We start from the raw sequence: 20,854 nt of genomic DNA, 5'->3' as shown, positions 1-20,854 counted from the left end.
ATATTTCAACATTCACCACTTAGGGTGAATGTTGAGAACAACCGTTGTTTGTGAACCCAGTCGTCGCAACCCACGGTAGCTCTCCATCCAAGTGCAATTGGTTCTAGGTGGCGTTCCAGTAGAATATTCAAATGATGGAGTGCAATCAGTTTTGGGTGGTGTGCCAGTAGTTACCTTCCATTTTTTTCTTCTCGATCGTTTTGGTTACTCAAATGTATTCGATTCATCAACGAGACCAAGTTGACTCGGACAAGTCATCATGGTCTTCGACGATATTTAAAACCGCTCCAACCATTCAAATTTGAGCTTCTCAAATCTCAATCAAGTGTTCCAAACCAGAAATGGCGATGGTTTCAATGGCGTCGTCTTCATTCCCAACCCCAACCCTAACTTCCTCTGATCTTCAACGACGCAATCGGTAAATCTCTGCTCTGCTATTCGATTCACTTTCTATAAGTTTCGATTCCACTTTCGTTGTGTGATTCAGTTAATTTTTCAGAATTATAATAATGTAAATTTTTTCTTCTTCTTTCGATTTCACTTTAAAATTTATCAATTTTTACGAGATTCTTGTGTAAAAAAAAAATTGGAAAATTCTTGTTGATTTGTGTACAGATCGACTGTTGTGTCGTTTGCAAGCTTAAAATCTGAAATTGCGACTTTGGGAGTGAAAATTACGGAAGGGTTAGGTAAATTACCAAAGGTCGTGCTGAATTCTCCTGATGGAAGGTAAGTATTGGAAGTTAAATCGATTTGGCTTTATAAATTTGGTTAATTAGGCTTATTAGATTAACATGGTTTTAAATCTTGTCTCGTTTTGGATGAGATAACCATTTAACTTGGTCTACAATTACTTATTAACCTAAATTTATATTCAAATTTTTTTTTATAAATAAAACAAGGTGGATTAGAAAATGTTTGCTCACAACATCATATTTTGTTAAGATAACAAATATTTAAATTATTAAAAATTAATTATTTTTATAAAAAAAGTACAAAAACCACTTGACTCAGGCCAAGTTTTTTTGAGTAGGACTACAATTTCAAAGTATCAGACGAGTCATATTGGATCTCAGTCGAGACAATGTGAAGCGCGATTCACATTTAATATCCCGCTCGTTTGTGAACAATACCGAATTACTTAGGAGAGTCATCTTAGTCTTGAATGAGATTTGAAACCGAATTAGAAATAGATGAAAACCTAAGAACACAATTATCCAACTTAATGATTAATTCAGACTACTCAAGTGATGAGACAGAAAATAGATTAGAAACAGTACAAAGTTCAAATTCAAGTGATGATACACAAATCAAAAAAGAAACTAACAAGCCATTACAATTTTGTAACACCACATGTAGGTGCAAATCGATAAATGTTTTAACAAAAGAGCAAAAAATATTATTCAACTATATAGATAAAATAGAAAACCCAGACTTACAAAAAGGATACCTTTTACAATTAAGAGATACAATAAAAAAGGAAGAATCAATGGCTAAAGACGTTCTAGGGTATAATTTACAAGAAGTATTCAAGAAGTTTGATAAGACAAATAAGAAAGAAACAACTATTCAAGACTTACAAATAGAAATAAACCAGATAAAATAAGAAATTAAAAGGCCAAACATAATAAGTAAAGGGCAACAAGAACAAATTGATATACTAAGTTTCAACAAGCACAAACAAAAGGAAATCCTACAAGAAGAAGAAGAGGAGAATTATATACAAATAATAAATAAGATTCAATACCAAAAATGGTTTATCAATATTCAATTAATAGTTAACAAAGAATTTATGATAACAATTGTAGCCTTAGTTGATTTAGGAGCAGACTTAAATTGTATACAAGAAGGTATCATCCCAACTAAATACTTCGAAAAAACTACAAAAGGAATATCCACAGTAGATGGGTCAAGTTTAAAAATAAAATACAAACTTTCAAATGTACATGTCTGTAACCAAGGAATATGTATAAATACTCATTTTATTTTAGTAAAAAACTTGACAAAGTTTGTCATTTTAGGCACACCATTTTTAGCATTAATAAAACCCTTCATAGTAGATTATACAGGCATTAAATGTAGACTTTTAGAACAAGAGGTACATTTCAAATTCATACAGGAACACCAGGAAAAAGAGTTAGATGTGATTAAAAATAAAGCCATCAAGAGTATTGTCAACTTAATAACCAGAAAGGGAAAACAGGTAAAATTCCTAAAACAAGAAGTAAACTTTTTAAAGATTAAAGAACGATTAAATGATCCAAACCTCAAGATCAAGATCCAAGAGTATAAAGAAAAAATGGAAAAGGAAATTTGTTCCAATTTACCCAATACCTTTTGGCATAGAAAAAAACATGAGATTAGCCTTCCTTATGAATCGGATTTTAATGAAAAAACCATTAATACCAAAGCCAGACCAATTCAGATGAATAAAGAAACTCTAGAATACTGTAAAAAAGAAATACAAGACTTATTACAGAAAAATTTAATAAGACCCAGTAATTCTCCTTGGAGTTGTTCAACATTCTATGTACAAAAACATTCAGAAATAGAAAGAGGAGCTCCTAGACTAGTAATAAATTATAAACCCCTAACTGATGCTCTCAGATGGATAAAGTACCCAATCCCAAATAAAAAAGATCTATTAAACAGATTGTACGAAGCAACAATATTTTCAAAATTTGACATGAAATCAGGATTTTGGCAAATACAAGTAGCAGAAAAAGAAAGATATAAAACAACCTTCACAGTACCATTCAGACATTATGAATGGAATGTCATGCCATTTGGTCTTAAAAATGCTTCAAGTGAATTTCAAAGAATTATGAATGATATTTTCAACTAATTTTCAAAATTTATAATAGTCTACATAGATGATGTTCTAGTATATTCCAAATCCATAGAACAATATTGGAAACACTTAGAAATTCTTATTAATACTATCAAGTTCCATGGGTTAGTAGTCTCAGCTCCAAAGATTGTATTATTTCAAACACAAATAAGGTTTTTAGGACACAACATAGAAAATGGAACAATAATTCTAATAGATAGATCCTTACAATTCGCAAACAAATTTCCTGATGACATAAAAGACAAAAAGCAATTACAAAGGTTTTTAGGCAACCTAAACTATATAAAAGATTTCTACCAAAATCTTCATATTATAGCCAAACCTTTATTCCAAAGATTAAGAAAAAAGACTCCAGAATGGACAACAGTTCATACAGAAGCAGTCAGACAATTAAAATTAAGACTACTAGAAATTCCTTGCTTAAATATTCTAGATCCCAAATTAATAAAGATAGTAAAAACAGATGTTAGTGACTTAGGATATGGAGGAATCCTAAGACAAGAAAAAGATAAACAAGAACAACTAATCAGGTTCACCTCTGGGGCTTGGAATCCAATACAACAAAAATATTCAACAGTAAAAAAGGAGAGTTTATCAATAGTTTTATGTATTTCAAAATTCCAAGAAGATTTGTTAAATCAAGAATTTCTTTTAAGAATAGATTGTAAGTCAGCAAAATTTGTTTTAGAAAAGGATGTCAAAAATATTGCTTCAAAACATATTTTTGCCAGGTGGCAAGCTATTTTATCAATTTTTGATTTCAAAATAGAATATATAAATGGAGAAGCTAACTCTATCCCAGATTTTCTTAGCAAAGAATTTTTACAGGGTAAAAAAGATGACAGATAATCCTTCCCCATCAAAACCCAAGTCCAAAAGCTCTTATGCCATGATGCCCCCAATTCCTAAAGCAATCCCAGTTAATCCCTTACAGTTTAGCTTACCCAGTAACCTTTCAAACAAATACTAAGTTCTAGGCACCACCAGTCTAGTAAAATCTTATGCTCAAAGAATAACATCTTTTTCCCAAAGCCAATCAGATATTGAACATCTATGGATTTGCGATTAACATGATTCATGATTGCATTCCTCAATATTGAAATTATAACGGGGCATGAAGACAGAATTTAAATACTTTTATAAGTAATCTTACAAACAAAACTTATTACAAATCACATAAAACGCTTTTACAAAAACTTGAAAAGTTAAAAGAAATTATCTTAAAAGAAATTACCTAAATAGTTCTTTGGGTTCTTTGGAGGTTGGTTTTGATGGTATTGTGATGATTGGTTAAAGAAAGAATGATCTGATTGGTATGAGAGGAAGGATTTTGAAAGGTTTATGGGATTGGTTTTGAGAAAGACTTTAGAGATTGTTCTGAGAATGTCTGAGATAATTTTTCTCGATGCCTTCATTTTGAAGTTTCTGTTTGTATTTAAAAACTACGGATTTGAAATTGAAAATTTGAAATCTGAACAGTATATGGACAACTGGTTGGTTCGAAAAAGATGAATGATCTAGACAACTGGCTGGAAAGAGAGTGAATGATTGAGGACACATGGTTTTGATAAGAAGATAAGGTTTTCTGTAAACAGGTAAGGACAGGTGGCTTGGTTAAAAGGGGATGAATAAGGACTATTTAGAATTCTTTTAGTAGAGAAAGAAAGGATAAAGAAGAATCTTTAACAGCACATGGGCGTTGGGTGGTCTCCCATTAAATATTCGTCTTTATCATAAGACTTGCAATTAACTAGTGTGTTACATAATGGACAACTATTTTAATTATTATAATCTTCTGGACACTGGATTTTCTTCCTGACTTGATTAAGCATTATGGTAATGGCAAGGGGGAAGTATCCCCTCACAATCATCTTCATTGAGGGGAGTGAATTCCTTGAGATTATTTGGTTCTTCATCTTCATCAACTTGAGATAGAGCTTCTAATAGGTGTTTGCGCATTTCTGCCTTGGTTGTTGCTCCTGCTAATCTGGACTGGATCTGAGACTTGGATAATGGAAATTCTGAAGAGTTTGGTGCGGTGATTCTTGATCGTTGTGGGTGGCTGTGGAGCCATGTCATAATACCTGCTTTGGTGGCCTTTTCAAATCGTATGTTTGCCCACCATTTTACCTTGAACTTTCTTGCTAAAAACGGAATGGGATGAAGCTGTGAAATGGTTCCTATACAGTATTTGCAACAGGAAATCCATGCTAGGGAGAATTGAGCAAAAAAGATTAACAAATTTGAAATTTTTGAGAGAGAATCTGGGGCAATAAAGTTTTGGATGAAATATTGGAAGCCTTCATGGACAGGTGCTGGTAAGATAGACGGGATTGGTCCATACTGATTCCACCATTCAGCAAACTAATTTGGAAACTGTACTTTTATTTGGTCATTAAACAAAAAGAATCACGAATGGTTATACTGGTCATTTTGGAAGATGAAAGTATTAAACCAAGCTTTTTGGTAGTCTCAATAGTTGTAAAACTGAGGATTGAATGTCTGGGAGAACCTTATCATGGTATTTGGGTTTTGTCCCCAAGTAGTGAGAGTAAGGACCTTTAAAATTTGACACTTGGAGTTAGAAATTCTGTTGGGGTCATTTTTGTCTGGAACATGAGTTATAAGAGCAGAATCTGTGTCTACTAAAATAAACTCATAAAACTATTGTGTTTTTGTTGGGAGTGAGGAGATAAACTGGTTTGGTTTTATAACAATAAACTCATTAAAATAGTTGTCCATTATGTAACGCACTAGTTAATTGCAAGTCTTATGATAAAGACGAATCTTTAGTGGGAGACCACCCAAAGGCAGCCGCCCCATGTGCTGTTAAAGATTTTTCTTTATCCTTTCTCTCTCTCTACTAAAAGAATTTTAAATAGTCTTTATTCATCCCCTTTTAACCAAGCCACCTGTCCTTATCTATTTAAAGAAAACCTTATCTTTTTATCAAAACCATATGTCCTCAATCATTCACTCTCTTTCCAACCAGTTGTCTAGATCATCCATCCTTTTCGAACCAACCAGCTGTCCATATACTGTTCGGATTTCAAATTTCCAATTTCAAATCCGTATTCTTTAAATACAAGCAGAAACTTCAAAATGAAAGCATCGAGAAAAATTATCTCAGACATTCTCATAGCAATTTCTAAAGCCTTTTTCAAAACCAATCCCTTAAAACCTTTCAAAACCCTTCCTTTCATATCAACCAGATCATTATTTCTTTAACCAATCATCACAATACCATCAAAACCAGCCTCCAAAGGACCCAAAGAACTATTTAGGTAATTTCTTTTAAGATAATTTCTTTTAACTTTTCAAGTTTTTGTAAAAGTGTTTTATGTGATTTGTAATAAGTTCTGTTTGTAAGATTACTTGTAAAAGTATTTAAATTCTGTCTTCATGCCTCGTTATAATTTCAATATTGAGGAACGATATCAACTGGTTAGAGTATATCTCGCAGATTTAATTTCTAAAGAACTTTCATATTCAAGACAAGATAGACCTAGAGACGAAGACTATTGGGAAAATCATTATTTATTAGTAGAAACCAGACAAGAGTTTAATTTAGTTTCTAAATTAAGATTTGAAGAAAGAAATCCTTGGATAAAGTTTTTACCAGAAGACCAATGAGTAGGATTTAGATTCTAAACATTTAAGAACCTGAGTAGAATGGTATCAGAGCCTTGTTAAATCATAACATGTTTGGTAAAAGAACTCTTTTTAAACTCTCTTCTAGAGCCTTCGCCCGACTCAAAGTCGTGTATCCCTTCATAGCTAGAAAGGCTGAATTTCAAGAATAAATCGTTGACAGTCCGGAAGGATTTCTAGTAAATAGCTTAAAATGAATTCTTTAATCAAATTTGTTTGTGGAAGACATAGTTCAGATCCAGAAAATCCAGATGTCTTAAATATGGAAGAAAACTCCATCGTTGACATAGAATCTAGTTTACACAATTGGAATATACCCATGGTACCTATAAAAAATATATATAAGAAAGGAAGTTTCATTACAAAGACCGATTACACAATAAAGGTTTGTGAACAAACAATCCCTTTACTAACGGAACACCAAACAGTAGAGTTATTTTCAAAAGATTCGATACTAAAACACCAATATTGTTATGCTCAAACAATAACAACTTCTTCTTCTCAAAGCCAATCTGGGGATTGTACAAAATAACTAGTTGAGGACTGAAGTATAAAATCATCCTAGTAATGTACTACACAATCATTCTTTGATGCTCACATACGACACATCATGCATATTAATGAAGATTCCCACATCCGCATCACATTCCTTGGATTATCACCCAATTATAGTAGGAAAGTGTATCCTCACCCTTCGGGTGAGACTAATCCCACGATCACATGCACTGCCTCCTTGGAAAAAAGTTCTATGTGAAACTAGTTGAGTTGAGGGTCAACCGGACCCTGGAGGGTGGCCCCAAGATTTTATTGCTTTGTGGGGGTTTCGATCACTTGATCTACTCTTCCCAAGAAGCTTATCAAGGCTCGGCTTGCCACTAGGCCAACCCCCTAGGGGTTCACATGGTCCATATGTAAAACTCAGCCAAGTCTTCGTACCAAACATTATTCATTACAAGCATACATGCACAACATTGAACCAAAGTGAGACTGGTCTACCGGTCCAGGGGCTTTGGAACCCTACATAGATCAAAATCATGGCATTCATTTATGTTGCAATGGGATAATATTGTGGTCCCTTTATCACCACCAATTGGTTGATTAGTACACAAAACCAAGGTTTAAAATATCTTTTTGATGCAATGTTCCTGTCAGGAGAAAAACCAAGTCTTGAATGAAATATTGCAAGACATTCCGAAACATTCTAAGACAGTCCAAAACATTTAATGTTTTGGAGTCACCATTTCTATGAGGTCTTGACTGAAACCAAAATGTCCTGCTGAAACATCCTGAAATGGCACAAAACATTGAACCATGCACAGAACTATTGTGATGTTGTTTAACCATAAAGAGTTAATCACTTATGCCAATGAAAGAAACTGATAATAGGAGTTTCTTTTCTTTATACAATTGGAAAAGTATTATAATCTACCCCTAGCCCAATTACTGGGGCTGGTTTTCCTCATGCATTGAAAATAAAACAGAGTAACAGTGAACAAAGTAAAATTTGAGTTGTATGATCTTGAAGTCGACTGGCTTTTTGTTTGCAGTGAGGCGGAGATTTATCTATTTGGAGGCTGTATCACATCATGGAAAGTTTCAAATGGCAAGGACCTATTTTTTGTTCGACCAGATGCTGTATTCAATGGGCAGAAACCCATCAGGTTATTTGTTTTGCTACTTTCATAACTACAACTTGTTTTCCATATTCATCTATTTAATGAGATTTTGAAGTAATTTTTCCACTCATGTGCTCGATAATTGTTGGCCTCCACTGTTAGCAATTGTTCTGTATCAAGCATTTGTTGTTCTGTTTACATGTGGAACTCGTCCCTTAATACTTACTCTTAAGAGTTGTAGACACTAAAAAGTCTGACCTTGTATGTGCTAGTCAAGGACCATGAAGGTTTCTGAATTGTGCTTCTATATTTATAGAATCAGGATCCAGAGTGGTGTTCCTATGTGGCAAGTTTTGATTAAAGTTTAAAACACATAGGGCTCCTAACCAAGCCATTTTCTAAATTGCACGCAGCCCGATGTATTTAGTCCCCAATTAAAACATGCCAGGTAGACACCGTATGTTGGTATAGGAACGGGACTTTGTTCTAGATCGTGACTCATAGTTATATTTCTTTGTATGTTTATGTGATCATAGTCTCCTACTAGTTCATTGTTTCTGAAGTTTTCAGTTTCAAATTCCTATTATTTGTTAAGCCTTCAGGATAACCTGCAGTACTAACTTTATACCCGTATGGGAATTAGTGGAGGACTCCCGCATTGTTTCCCACAGTTTGGACCCGGTTTATTGCAGCAGGTACAGTCATTTTTCTCATTCCACTCTCTTAGGGCATAAATGGGTTGGATTTTATCCAAAATCTGATTGATCCAAAATCTGAATTTAGCAGGTTTGGGTCCTTGGAGTACAACTGAATAAAAAAATAGGTCGAATATGGTTTAATGTCCCATGATCTGAGTTGGATTCGGGTCAGGTACAGATCAATCCATGTATCCGCCTAGGTCCGAATTATATATTGCTTTGAAAATTATATTTTTTAGGTTTCTCAAAATATCCTTTTCTAGTTCTTTAATATAACATAAATTCTTATAAGATAAAATGGTTATAATGGTAAAATAGAATAGTATAGCATTAACAAACAAGTATAGAAACAAAAATGTCACACTATCCGAAATTATCCAACCCTGGTCATGCAATTCGGCCAGGTTGGATCTGGATCTATAGTAAGTGAAATCAAAATGACTCGGATATGGTTTATCTAGTAGGATCCGAGTCAAATTCAGATACGGATTCTGATTCATATAATCTAAATATGGATACACATAGATCCGAGCTGAATCATTTTAAGCCTTACACTCTCTGTTACCCGTAATTTCTACTAATCTCTTTGCACCAAAACTCAATTGGTGTTTCCATGCAGTGGTGCTAAAACCAGGATCATTTCTAGCTTAAGATATTATTCTCAATGAGTAAATCTGGGGCACCACATTTATATTGGTAGACCTTCCAATTGGTCTTCCTAATGATCCTAGTTTTTCTCTTCCTCAATTAATTGATGATGTCAGAAGTTTTTCTTTTAGAAAGCGACTTATAATCATTTGTTCTCAAAACTTTTTGATTTTTAACAAGAGAAAAAGTTAATTTTAAAAGAAAAGGAAATCCAAAGAGAGGAGTTCAACTCATTTTATTCCGCCTTCCAACATAGTTTTTGATTCCTTGGGAGATACATATTTGTTTGTAGCATGGATTTGCGAGGAATATGAACTGGTCTATTTTTGATTCTGAAAACGTGGAAGGAAATCCTATTGTAACTCTAGAACTGAAGGATGGTCCTTACAGCCGATCTATGTGGGACTTTGGCTTCCAGGCTCTATACAAGGTCAATTCTTTATTCCTTTCTAGATTACCCCAACAATGTTGCTTTATTTTATTTATTAAAACAAACTTGATTCTTTTGCTTCTTTAAACTGGTTGCAGGTTATATTGAATTCAAAGAGCCTTTCAACAGTATTAACAATAACCAATAAAGACATAAAGCCCTTCTCTTTTACCACTGCATTGCATACTTATTTTCGTGTAAGAATCAGTCTAATTTTTCTTGTTTCCTTATAACCAACTTGAGATGTCGTATTTTCAAATTTGGTTTTCTGGAGAATAGGTTTGTTCATTTGTTATATTGTGCAGGCTTCTGTTGCAGGAGCATCAGTGAAAGGTTTGAAAGGCTGCAAAACACTGAACAAGGACCCAGATCCTGCTAATCCATTGGAGGGTAAAGAGGACAGGTCAGTGTTGTCGTCCTTGTCGATCTTATCTGAATTGGACACAATTTACATGACAAGTAATTCAACTTTTCAGAGTACTTTCCTTTGGTCAAAGATTCTGTGTATTCAACACAAGTCTGCATGTGAAGCACAGTGCCAGTTCCAATACTGGATAAGTGAGGGGTTTACGTCAGGTTGACAACTAATGTAAAAAACTTTTACCGCCTCCCAACTTGAACCTTGATTCTTCTACTGACCCCAAATATTTGGGAAAAGACTTATACATTTCCCCAAAAAAAATCAAATGCATAAGATATATATATTAGAGTTCGCCCGTGCCTACGGCACTGGCATCCTCTTTGGGGTAAAGGGGGCAAAAGTGGAAAAATAATAATGTTGGAGGGATATTATTTAAAAATCTTTGAGGTCAAGGGAGTAAAAGATAAAAAATAATAAAGTTGGAGACGTATTATTAAGAAATGAGGAGAAGAGGAAAGACAACAAAGAGGGTTAAAGAGGAAAGATAGTAAAGTTAGAGGGGTATTATTGAGAAGGGGGTAAAAGAAGAAAGATAGTAAAATTAGAGGGATATTATTGAAAAAAGGGAGGGGAGAGGAGAGAAAAGACAATAAAGTTAAAGGGGTGAAAAGGAAAGGTAATAAAATGAATAGGATAGACTCACAAAATTGTAGTTAGATGAAAAATTTATCCCCCACAAAACTATAGTAACTGTGGGTCCTACAATTGTGTTTTATTATATAGATATATGTATTAGAAGGTGTCATGTGCAAACGCACATGACTTTGATTATTTCTAACTTAAAATATTAATTAAAGGATGATTTGGAAGATTATATAGTAAAAAGGTTATTTTTGTAATTTTCAAAACTATCCAACGTGATTTTAGGGAATTAAGATTGTAATTTTCTTGGTTTTTGACCAAAATGACCCTGGTTAAATATTGTTTAAAGGTTAAGGTGGTGGCATTTTTGAAATCCAAATTTTGGTGTCGAATCACTTCTACTCTGCCCTATCTCATTATAATTTATAAAAATAAAGATATACCCGTCCCAGAATTTTTTTTGAATTTGATGCAAAAACAGCTTTACCCAAGTAAGAAATGAAACATGGCTAAAATAATGAAGTCAACTTTTAGAGGCTTGAAGTCCAACCCAAACAGGCAGATGAATAAACAAAAAAACTTGTGAAAGCATTAAGTTGGAGATGAATATATATATAAATATATATATATATATATATATGAATTCTCAGAACTATGTAGATTTTTCCGACTTATCTTTTACTGAAAGCATATAGATTTTTCTGACTTATGGGTTCTAACTTTTAATTGGGATCTTTGAATTCAGGGATATTGTCACTTTTCCTGGCTTTGTCGATTGTGTTTATCTGGATGCCCCCAATGATCTGTACCTTGACAATGGGTTGGGTGATATAATATCCATCAAGAATACAAAGTTCGTGAGCTGAACCCAACACTTGATGTACTTTGTTTAACGTGGGTTTTCCTTGATATTCTTGCATTTTTTTTTTGGTTTCATATATCCTTCTTGCCTGTGCAGTTGGTCAGATGCTGTTTTGTGGAACCCATATATGACTATGGAAGCCTGCTATAAAGATTTCGTTTGCGTTGAAAATGCAAAGGTACCGATTTCCTAATCCGATTCCTAAGTTAACTGGCTAAATATTTATTGTTCGCAATGGGCACAGATTCTTTGTGCTTGTGATGCCATACCACATACATGGCTTCCCTCTGCATTAATAATTACATGGCTGCCTTAACTATTGAGTTTAGTGCAAAAATGAAAACCTAGGTAAAAGAGTAATGTTTTGAACTTTAGTGGGGTTTCTTTATTGGGGATTTATGTTTAGGTGGGACTCCGTGTGTAGCAAGGATTTGTAGGAGTTTAGTGTTTTGCTCTGTATTTGTTAGGGATGTTTCCTTGTTTTTCTCTTTGCTTTAATTTGGATGATCTTCTTGGCTTCCTCTTCTACTTATATATGCTCTTTACCCCATGAAAAAAGAGCGTAATATCCTGAAAAGAATCCAGTTATGGGTTAGAAATTTTGGAATTTCCCAGTTACATAAATTTTAAATATAGCTTTTATTGGCACCCCAACTTTTACCTATTACACCCCAATTAAAAAAAAACAAAAAAAACTAGGTCAATGGTTGAGAGTAAGTAAAAGTTGGGGTGCCAATAGAAACTCTCCTTTTTTAGATTTTTATTAACTTGCTAGATTTAGGATTTTATATGAACCTAATCCTAATTGTAAACAACTGCTGAAGTTGTTTGAATGTGTTATAATGCTTTGTAATGTTGAAGTAATGACTTGAACCAAACTTTTGTAATGTTTGAATGGTGTGTTTTAATCTTTAATTAATAATTTAAAGAAATTGGGGTGTAATAAGTAAAAGTTGGGCTGCCAATAACAGCTCTCATTTTAAATCCTGCCAAAGCAGCATCAACTGATGCAGAGCAGGGTATGTCTATGGGATACTATGATCTAAATGACGAAAACCTTAGATCTCTCATACATAAACACTTCTAATACAGGAAGTTTGGTCTATTGAGTTCTCCCCTGAAGTTAATAGCTTTTATTGTACGACCTCAGATTGGAGAAGTCCAGCTAGAGCCCGAGCAATCATGGATAGCAGAGCAGCATTTTAGCGTTGGCTGAAGTAGAGCTGGTATGCTTCTCCCGACTTTGTAAAATTATTCTCTCCTTTCTATTTCATTGGTTCGTTTCAGAAACTTTACGGGATTCTACTATTATGACTCTTTGGCTTGAAATGGAGAGGTAGGAGATCCAAGGTTTTGAATTCTGTTGTTCTGTGTTCATGTATGTCTGATTAATTTGTTGGTTTTATCTCAAGTAATCCAACCACTTATTGTATTGATGAGACAGTTGGAAGTACTGAGAATCCTTCTTCACCCTCTTCACCAATAACCCCCATATGAGCAATTTCCGTCTTTAAAAATGTGGAACCGAATCTTATCGCGCAACAATCTCAAAAGAATAAGCCTTGGAGATGAGCGTAGTTGCATTGTGGCAATCCTCACACTCGAAGATTCTTAATGAATCAAATTGGGGTCCATTGTGCTGATGAACTAATCCAAAAGTTGACTCGAATTGTGTTCCTGGTCCATTTCAATCTGTATTTTTCCTACTCTCTTTCCTAACTCAGTTTCAATGAATGCAGAAGGCACCAAGAAATGCCCCCCAAATAGCATTGTTTGGTTTCATGGCATGGTCTCAATCAACTCTGCTTCTTACTTAGCTACCCAGCTTTGCCTATAAGGTCAACCATGCACCCACAATGCCTCTATTGATGGGGTTACCTTGTAAATCCTCTCCATGTTTTCACACATGTAATTCCACTCATCCACCAGTCCTGCTTAACTACATGCAGTCAGTACGCCCATGAAAATGATCAGATCAAGCTTGATTCCTGCCTTCCACACATCATCAAACAAAAAAAGAGTTTCTCTTCCACACCCATGGATTGCAAAACCGCTATCATGTTTGTCCGTGTAGAAACACCTGCTTTTTTCCCAGTATCTCATTGCAGAATTCCGTCTACGAGGCAACACGAGAGGCTTGTCTTCACAATGTGAGCATGGATTTGTTGGTTTGCTCCAAGGCTGACAGATCAGCACAGACCTTAAGCTAAAAAAATGGGTAGGTGTATGCATCATTTGGTACTGAATTATGTAGAATATGATTATACATAAGGAATGCTTTTTTGGGTTTGTCGCATTTTTCGAGTAGCCTTGGATCATGACATTGCACATGAAGGTGTTTGGTGATGGGATTATCGGAAGTTGCATATAAGCTTAAGAGTCTTCTTGAAAAGGTTTGGGCCTTTTATTAAAAAGTTGGTTTGTTAGAGCAAGTAAGAGCGATGCCATTGAATTGGTGACATAAGGTTCTTGAATTTTCCATTTCTACCTAGGGGTGTCAACGGGTCAGTTTTGGGTCGGTTCCACATATACCCAGAACCAGAACCAAAATAAAACCTCAGTTCCGGTTCTTATCAATTTCGGTTTCGGGTAGGAGATCATTAGAACTAGAACCGATCCTACAAATACCCAATATCCATCGGGCACCCATTAAGATAGCTAATGTTTTTTTGAATGAGAAAAAAAAAATGAATATCCTATAGAATAGACAATTATTTATGTATATAATAATCTAACTTGTAATTCCTCTAAAATTTTACAAAATTACGATATGGAATAGTTATTTGGTGTTGAAATTGAATGATAATGTGGAAAATGAATGGATGTTCACATGGAGAGAAGTAAAAAATGAAAGATTTCACATGCTCTTTAGAATTAATTTTAGTCAAGTACAATTATGTAGAAATAGCTAAATAATGTATTATGTTATGTTAGAGGGGTTCTATTCTAATATTTAGTAGTATGGGGATTATCTTGTAATTATAACAAGTTTTAATATAAATAATGAGGGAGGGGCTGATTAACCCTAATCTCATATTTTTCCTTTCTCTAATCTCTTCTTCTCTTATTTCCTCCATCTATCTTATCTCTTCTCATCTTCAATCTAATCTACAACTTGGTATCAGAGCGAAGGAATCCGATTTTTTTTTTTTTTTGACGTCTCCGTCGAAGAACACAATAGCTGTTGTTGACGTCATCTACTGACATCGGCGGCTTGAATTGCCATGATTTATAGAGGTTTTTGGTATTTTTTTGCCAGATTTTTAGATGAGTTCTTGATCGAGTTTGTGGAGGTTTTTCAGAAAAATTCGAAAAAATCAAATTCTCGAAGTTCTGTTGATTTGATTTTGTGGGGGTTTTTCGCAAGGGTTTGCTTGATGGATCTGGTCAATATGAAAATTCTCTATACATTGGAAGTGGTCTCACTTGATTCGGTGACGATTTGAAAATTCGGTGAAGAAAATACTCTAATTATTTTACTGCCTAGCCTATTGTGTTTTTTTTTTTTTTGTTGTCTTTTCTTCGATTTTTGTTAGATCTGAATCATATCCACCAAGTTAAAAAAGCAAATATGTCGGTGGATAGTAGTTCCAATGTTAGTGGATCCAATTGGGGTGCTCTTATGACCCGGCAGCTCAAACTACGACGATAAAATTGGATGGTACTAATTTCCTAGAGTGGTCTTAGTCCGTTAAGATGTATATCGACGGAAGAGGGAAATTATGGTACCTCACAAGTCGTATTACAAAGCCCAATGAGGTTGATCCTTTGTAGGATCGGTGGGAACAAGATAATCTGACGGTACTGTCGTGGTTATTGAATGCCATGCAACCCCAACTCAGTAGGAATTATTTATTCCTAGATACAACAAATCAGATTTGGGAAAAGGTTACCAGGACTTATTCTCAAAAGAAGAATGTGGCTCGTGTGTTTTAGCTTCACCAAGAAGTGACTAATCTTTGTCAGGGGGAGACAAGCCTAGCAACATATTACTCCAATCTTCAAGTATTATGGGAGGAGTTAGATCACTATCAGGTGATTAACTGGAAGAATGATGATGATGCCGAGGAGTTCAAAAAATTGACCAACCAGAACAGAGTCTTCCAATTTTTGACTGGTCTCAACCCAATTTATTAGCTTATTCGAGTTCAGATTTTGGGTCGTGACTCCATTCCACATATTGAGGATGTGTACTCTCTTGTACAAAGCGAGGAGAACCGACAGATTGTGATGCAACCTCTCTGAACCACCCCCCATAATATTCATCTCCTCCATGTCTAATAAAAATAATAAGGGAGGATTCAAACGAAGTGTGAAAGGTGGTGATGAAAAAGTGTGACCATTGTGGAAAAACTAGGAACACTAGGGAGACATGTTGGGATTTGATTGGTATCATACAAAGTTTAATAAGGGCAAACCACAATTACAAAAGTCTCATGCTCATGTTGCCATTCATGACTAGCCAAAGAAGAAATAGAGCGTTTGAGCAAGCTTCTTATAAAGCTTGAAGAATCCTCCAGTTCCTCCTCTTTTTCCTAGTTAGGTATGCATGCCTCTGCAAATACTGTTAGTTTCATTTCCTCTCGTCCCTCCTGGATTATTGACTCAGGAGCTTCCGATCACATGACTGATACGCCTTCCCTATTTTATTCTTATCAGTTATTGTCTGGTCAAAGTTAGGGCTAAAATAGCATATGATTCACTCTCTGTTGTTTTTGGTAAAAGGGGCATTCAAATTGATGACTCCTTATCTTTATCATCTATTCTTCATGTTCCTAACATGTCTATCAATCTTCTTTTTGTGAGTAGTCTCACAAAATCCTTGCATTGTTCAATCACATTCTTACCTGATCATTGTGTTTTTCAGGACTTGGTTTCGAGGAGGACAATTGGTAGGGGTTGAGAAGTGAATGGTCTCTATGTTTTGGATTTGTCTTCAGCACCATCCACAACTCTTCAGTCAGTTAGTTAGAGTAGTCGTCTTGGTCAGTCTTAGCGGTCCATTTTCTTATGACATGCTCGCCTGGGCCATTTATCTTTCAGTCTTAAATTTTTTTTTTCTTTCATTATTCAAATCAGTGTTTGTCTTGAGTCTTCAGTGTGAAGTCTGTTAGTTGGCCAAGCATTGTAGAACTTCTTTTCATCCAAGTAATAAAAGATCTATTTCTATTTTTACAATTGTGCGCTCTAATGTATGGGGACCAGCTCCTACTACAGCTGGCGGGGGATATAGATATTTTATTTCCTTTGTAGAAGATTACAGCAGATACACTTGGACTTATTTGATTCACACCAGATATGGAGTTCATCGACAGATACAGCTTCATAAGATGATTCAATCTCAGTTTGAAAAGTTTATACAAATATTTAGATCGGGCAATGCTCAAGAATATTTTGAAGGAGAATTGAAACAGTATCTTGTAGAGTATGGGATTGTTCACCAGAGTTCCTGTGTTTATACCTTTCAACAAAATGGTGTAGTTGAGAGGAAGAATCATCACCTTCTAGCAGTTGTTCGAGGGCTGCAGTTGTCTATGTCTATCCCTAAAACGTTCTGGGGTGATGGATTGCTTACGGCTCCTTATCTTATAAATTGTATGCCATCGTGGGTCATCAATTTTGAGTCTCCTCTTCAAATGTTAATTCCAGGTTATTCTTCGTTCCATTTGCCTCTATGTGTCTTTGGTTGCTTGTGCTTCATTCATATTCTAGGTCCCAATCGTACTAAGTTAGATGCTAAAGTTATTTGAGGTGTCTTTTTGGGATACTCGTTAACTCAGAAGGGATATAAGTGCTTGGATCCATCCATTGGAAAACGATGTCTCCAGGGATGTCTCATTCTTTGAGTCTACTCCCTTTTTTCATTGGAATGCTACTCTTCAGGGGGAGACAAGCATTGAAACGTGGCAGTATCAGAATCCAAATCCATAACCTTCATTGCCATAGCTCCTCTACCGAGTGATATATGTAACCCTTCATTGTCAAAATCTACTTTAGAGAAGTCAGTAAATAAGGGAAAATAGCCTATGTCAGGGGAGTCAATAGGTAAAGAAAAAAAGTTGAAAGTTTATTCTTGTCATTATAAGACATCAAACAAGAGACTCTTGCTGATCACACCAACCAGTTGGATTCTCCGACACCAGGTAATACTTCTTCTGTTGTTCCTATTAATCCTTCTAATCTTGATATACCTATTGCCTTACGGAAGGGAACTCATTCCTGCAGTGTGCACCCAATTTCTAACCACATATCTTATTCTTCACTATCCCCTGCATATCACGCATTTGTTTCGTCCATGTATTCTATTCCCATTCCTAACAGTATTGCAAAAGTCTTTAAAACTTTTGAATGGAAGAAGGTAATCCAAGAAGACATGGATGCTCTATTAAAGAATAATACACGAGAGATGATAGCTTTGGTATAAGGAAAAGAACAAGTGGGCTGTAAGTGGGTGTTTACTATAAAACATAGAGCTGATGGCACAGTGAAAAGGTATAAGGCACGACTTGTAGCAAAAGGGTATGCTCAAATTCAGGAGATTGATTACACAGAAACATTTGCTCCGATAGTCAAGATGAATACTATTAGGGTGTTGTTATCCCTAGTTGCAAATTTATGTTTTCCTTTACATCAGCTAGATGAAAAAAACGCCTTCTTAAATGGAGAACTAGAATAAGTAGACCTGCATCCTCTTCCAGGGTTTTAGACTCCAAAAAGTGAAGAAATAGTGTGTAGATTGAAAAAATCAATTTATGGGTTGAAAAAGTCTCCCCAGGCTTGGGTTCAATAGGTTTGATAAAGTTTTAAAGCAAGTAGAGTACACTTAGAGTCATGTGGATCACACTCTTTTTGTGAAAAAGGAGAATGACCTTATCATAGTTCTCATTGTATATGTTGATGATATCGTGGTGACGGGAAATTGCCCTCATGAGATACAGAGGTTGAAGAAGTTCTTGGCCACGGAATTTGAGATTAAAGACCTAGGAAACCTAAAATATTTCCTAGGAATTTAAGTGGCTCGGTCGAAGAAAGGCATTTTTATTTCCCAACACAAGTATGTGTTGGAATTACTTCGTGATATTGGGAAACTTCGTGCCAAACTTGGTGATACTCCAATGGAACTCAATCAGAGGCTTGATAACACAGAAGGTGAACTGTTAATAGATATTGGGAAGTTTCAAAGACTGGTAGGCCGTCTCTTGTACTGGCAATTGACTAGCTATAGCAAGGACTCCTCACCTTGAAGCATCAGAAAGAGTCTTTAGGTACTTGAAGGCTGCCTCTGGAAAGGGAATTTTATATGCTAGTCATTGTCATTTCAGAATAAAAGCATTCATAGATGTAGATTGGGTTGGGGTCAAAGACGATCGTTGATCTACTTAAGGATATTGCACATTTGTTGGAGGTAATCTAGTTACTTGGAGAAGCAAAAAACAAACTATGATTGCTTTGTCCAATGCTAAGGCAGAATATCGGGCCATGGCTTGGGGTATGGCAAAGATTATTTGGCTTCGAATCCTATTAGGTGAACTTGGTGTTAAGGAGGTAGAACCTGTGAGACTTTACTGTGATAACAAAGCGGCCATCAACATAGCCCTTAACCCTATCCAACACGACCATACAAAACATATTGAGATTGATAGACACTTTATTAGAGTAAAAGTGGAGTATAAAATTATGTCTCTTATATGTGAAGTTAGAGGATCAATTGGTGGATGTGTTGACTAAAGGGATTCCGAAGAAAATATTGGATGAAGTTCTTGACAAGTTGGGCATGATTAATATCTATGCCCCATTTGAGGGGGAGTGTAGAAATAGTTCAATAATGTATTAAGTTATCTTAGAGGGGTTCTATTATAAAATTTAGTAGAATGGGGAGTATCTTATATTTTAACAAGTTTTAATATAAATAATGAGAGAGGGGCTGATTAACCCTTATCTCATGTTTTTTCCTTTCTCTAATCTCTTCTTCTCTTCTCTCCTCCATCTATCTTATCTGTTCTCATCTTCAACTAATTACTTCAAGAGGTATCTTGGTCAATATTTAATAGATTACTAATTTTATTATAAATAAAATAAATTTATTAGTCACGTACCTAGAGAAGATCCGATTCTTAGTGGGTCCTTAAGACGGCTATCCAGAACCGGATCCTAAAAATGATCTGGTTCATGATGGTAGACCCAAAACCAACTAAAACCATTTCAATCGGATCTCATTAATGGTTTTGTCGACTCTGCTTTACTTATGCATCAGTGACTAAAATGCTTTCGTCCCCCTCAGCTTCGACATTTTGCAATAGCTTTGCATTCCCTTCATTATAATGTCATCTTCATTCATTACCAACACAACCTCATGTGGAATGTTAGAAAGATCCTGACTAGTGTTCTAAAACCGGATTGGATTGGGCAGTCGGACTGGAGTGAAACGGACCGCACAGGTCTTCACATGTTGAGCCAATTTGTAAACATCCATAAATTTGCGAAAACTGCATCAGTTGCAAAGAAATCGATTGAATCTTTGATAACAAATTCCGTGAACATATTTTATCTTATCCACATTTGGTTCCGTGACTCTTGGGTATTTTGAGCTTGGCTTTTATGGCAGTGTGTAGGATCCAACCTTAGGGCCTGAAATCTGCAGCACCAGTTGAATCACTTATAAAAACACACATGAGCGCTCATCGAGTCAATTTGAGTTGGTTGGTCTGTTGTCTAAGAATAAAATATTTTCTTTTTTATCATAAATTTCATTTTATTTATTACCATGTACTGTTTTGATTTCTTGCTTATAGATGTTCCAAGATGAAAGAGATACGATATCTCAAAAAATTTATTTCTCTTTTATTGTTACTAGTGGTGAGTTATTTTTGTGAAGTTAGGAATCTCAAATAAATTCGCAGTGGTTTAGAAGTGGTCTCAAGTCTAAAGACTACATTTTGAGAAAATTTGGAGTGCTGATTTTGTAAGTCAACCAGAAAAGGTAACTCAAAAACTCATTGACGTGGCAGGTGCAAGAACCGTAGATTTTTTCCTTCGGGATACTCAACTGCACATGTTTTATGGGGATGTGCAGTTGTGTATCCCAAGGGGAAAAA

At 35.2% G+C, this 20,854-nt stretch overlaps 1 protein-coding gene across 12 annotated transcripts; it reads left to right on the top strand.

Annotated features, from left to right (window-relative positions):
- The first annotated feature begins 260 nt into the window (after positions 1-260).
- Positions 261-20,518, top strand: LOC147405119 (Galactose mutarotase-like superfamily protein). 12 transcript variants are annotated; one of them, XR_015178072.1, is made up of 12 exons: positions 261-418; positions 616-729; positions 8,050-8,163; positions 8,762-8,813; positions 9,757-9,894; positions 9,993-10,091; positions 10,200-10,297; positions 11,643-11,750; positions 11,856-11,937; positions 12,852-12,985; positions 13,499-13,977; positions 20,365-20,518. XR_015178072.1 is itself a non-coding variant. In XM_086441275.1 (11 exons), exons 1-10 carry the CDS (start codon positions 342-344, stop codon positions 12,963-12,965), a joined length of 996 nt encoding a protein of 331 aa, XP_086297401.1. In that variant the 5' UTR covers positions 261-341; the 3' UTR covers positions 12,966-12,985; positions 20,365-20,518. The 12 variants fall into 12 exon arrangements, 10 of the variants coding, with proteins under 10 accessions (XP_086297401.1, XP_086297400.1, XP_086297398.1 ...); XR_015178073.1 differs by lacking the exon at positions 20,365-20,518 and adding an exon at positions 16,627-16,937; XM_086441275.1 differs by lacking the exon at positions 13,499-13,977.
- The last annotated feature ends 336 nt before the right edge of the window (positions 20,519-20,854 follow it).

Source organism: Akebia trifoliata, chromosome 4, assembly GCF_017979445.1.
Source record: "Akebia trifoliata isolate Shusen 1 chromosome 4, ASM1797944v1, whole genome shotgun sequence".
Classification (NCBI taxonomy): Eukaryota; Viridiplantae; Streptophyta; class Magnoliopsida; order Ranunculales; family Lardizabalaceae; genus Akebia; species Akebia trifoliata.
The sequence above is the reverse complement of the archived record's forward strand: the minus strand, read 5'-3'. Positions and strand labels throughout refer to the sequence as shown.

Bases quoted from the DNA above. Each gene is read 5' to 3' on its own strand.
- LOC147405119 (XM_086441275.1), top strand. From the start codon at position 342: ATGGCGATGGTTTCAATGGCGTCGTCTTCATTCCCAACCCCAACCCTA. The intron at 730-8,049 runs GTAAGTATTGGA...TTTTGTTTGCAG, and splicing joins CTGAATTCTCCTGATGGAAG to TGAGGCGGAGATTTATCTAT. The intron at 11,938-12,851 runs GTACCGATTTCC...CTTCTAATACAG, and splicing joins TTTGCGTTGAAAATGCAAAG to GAAGTTTGGTCTATTGAGTT.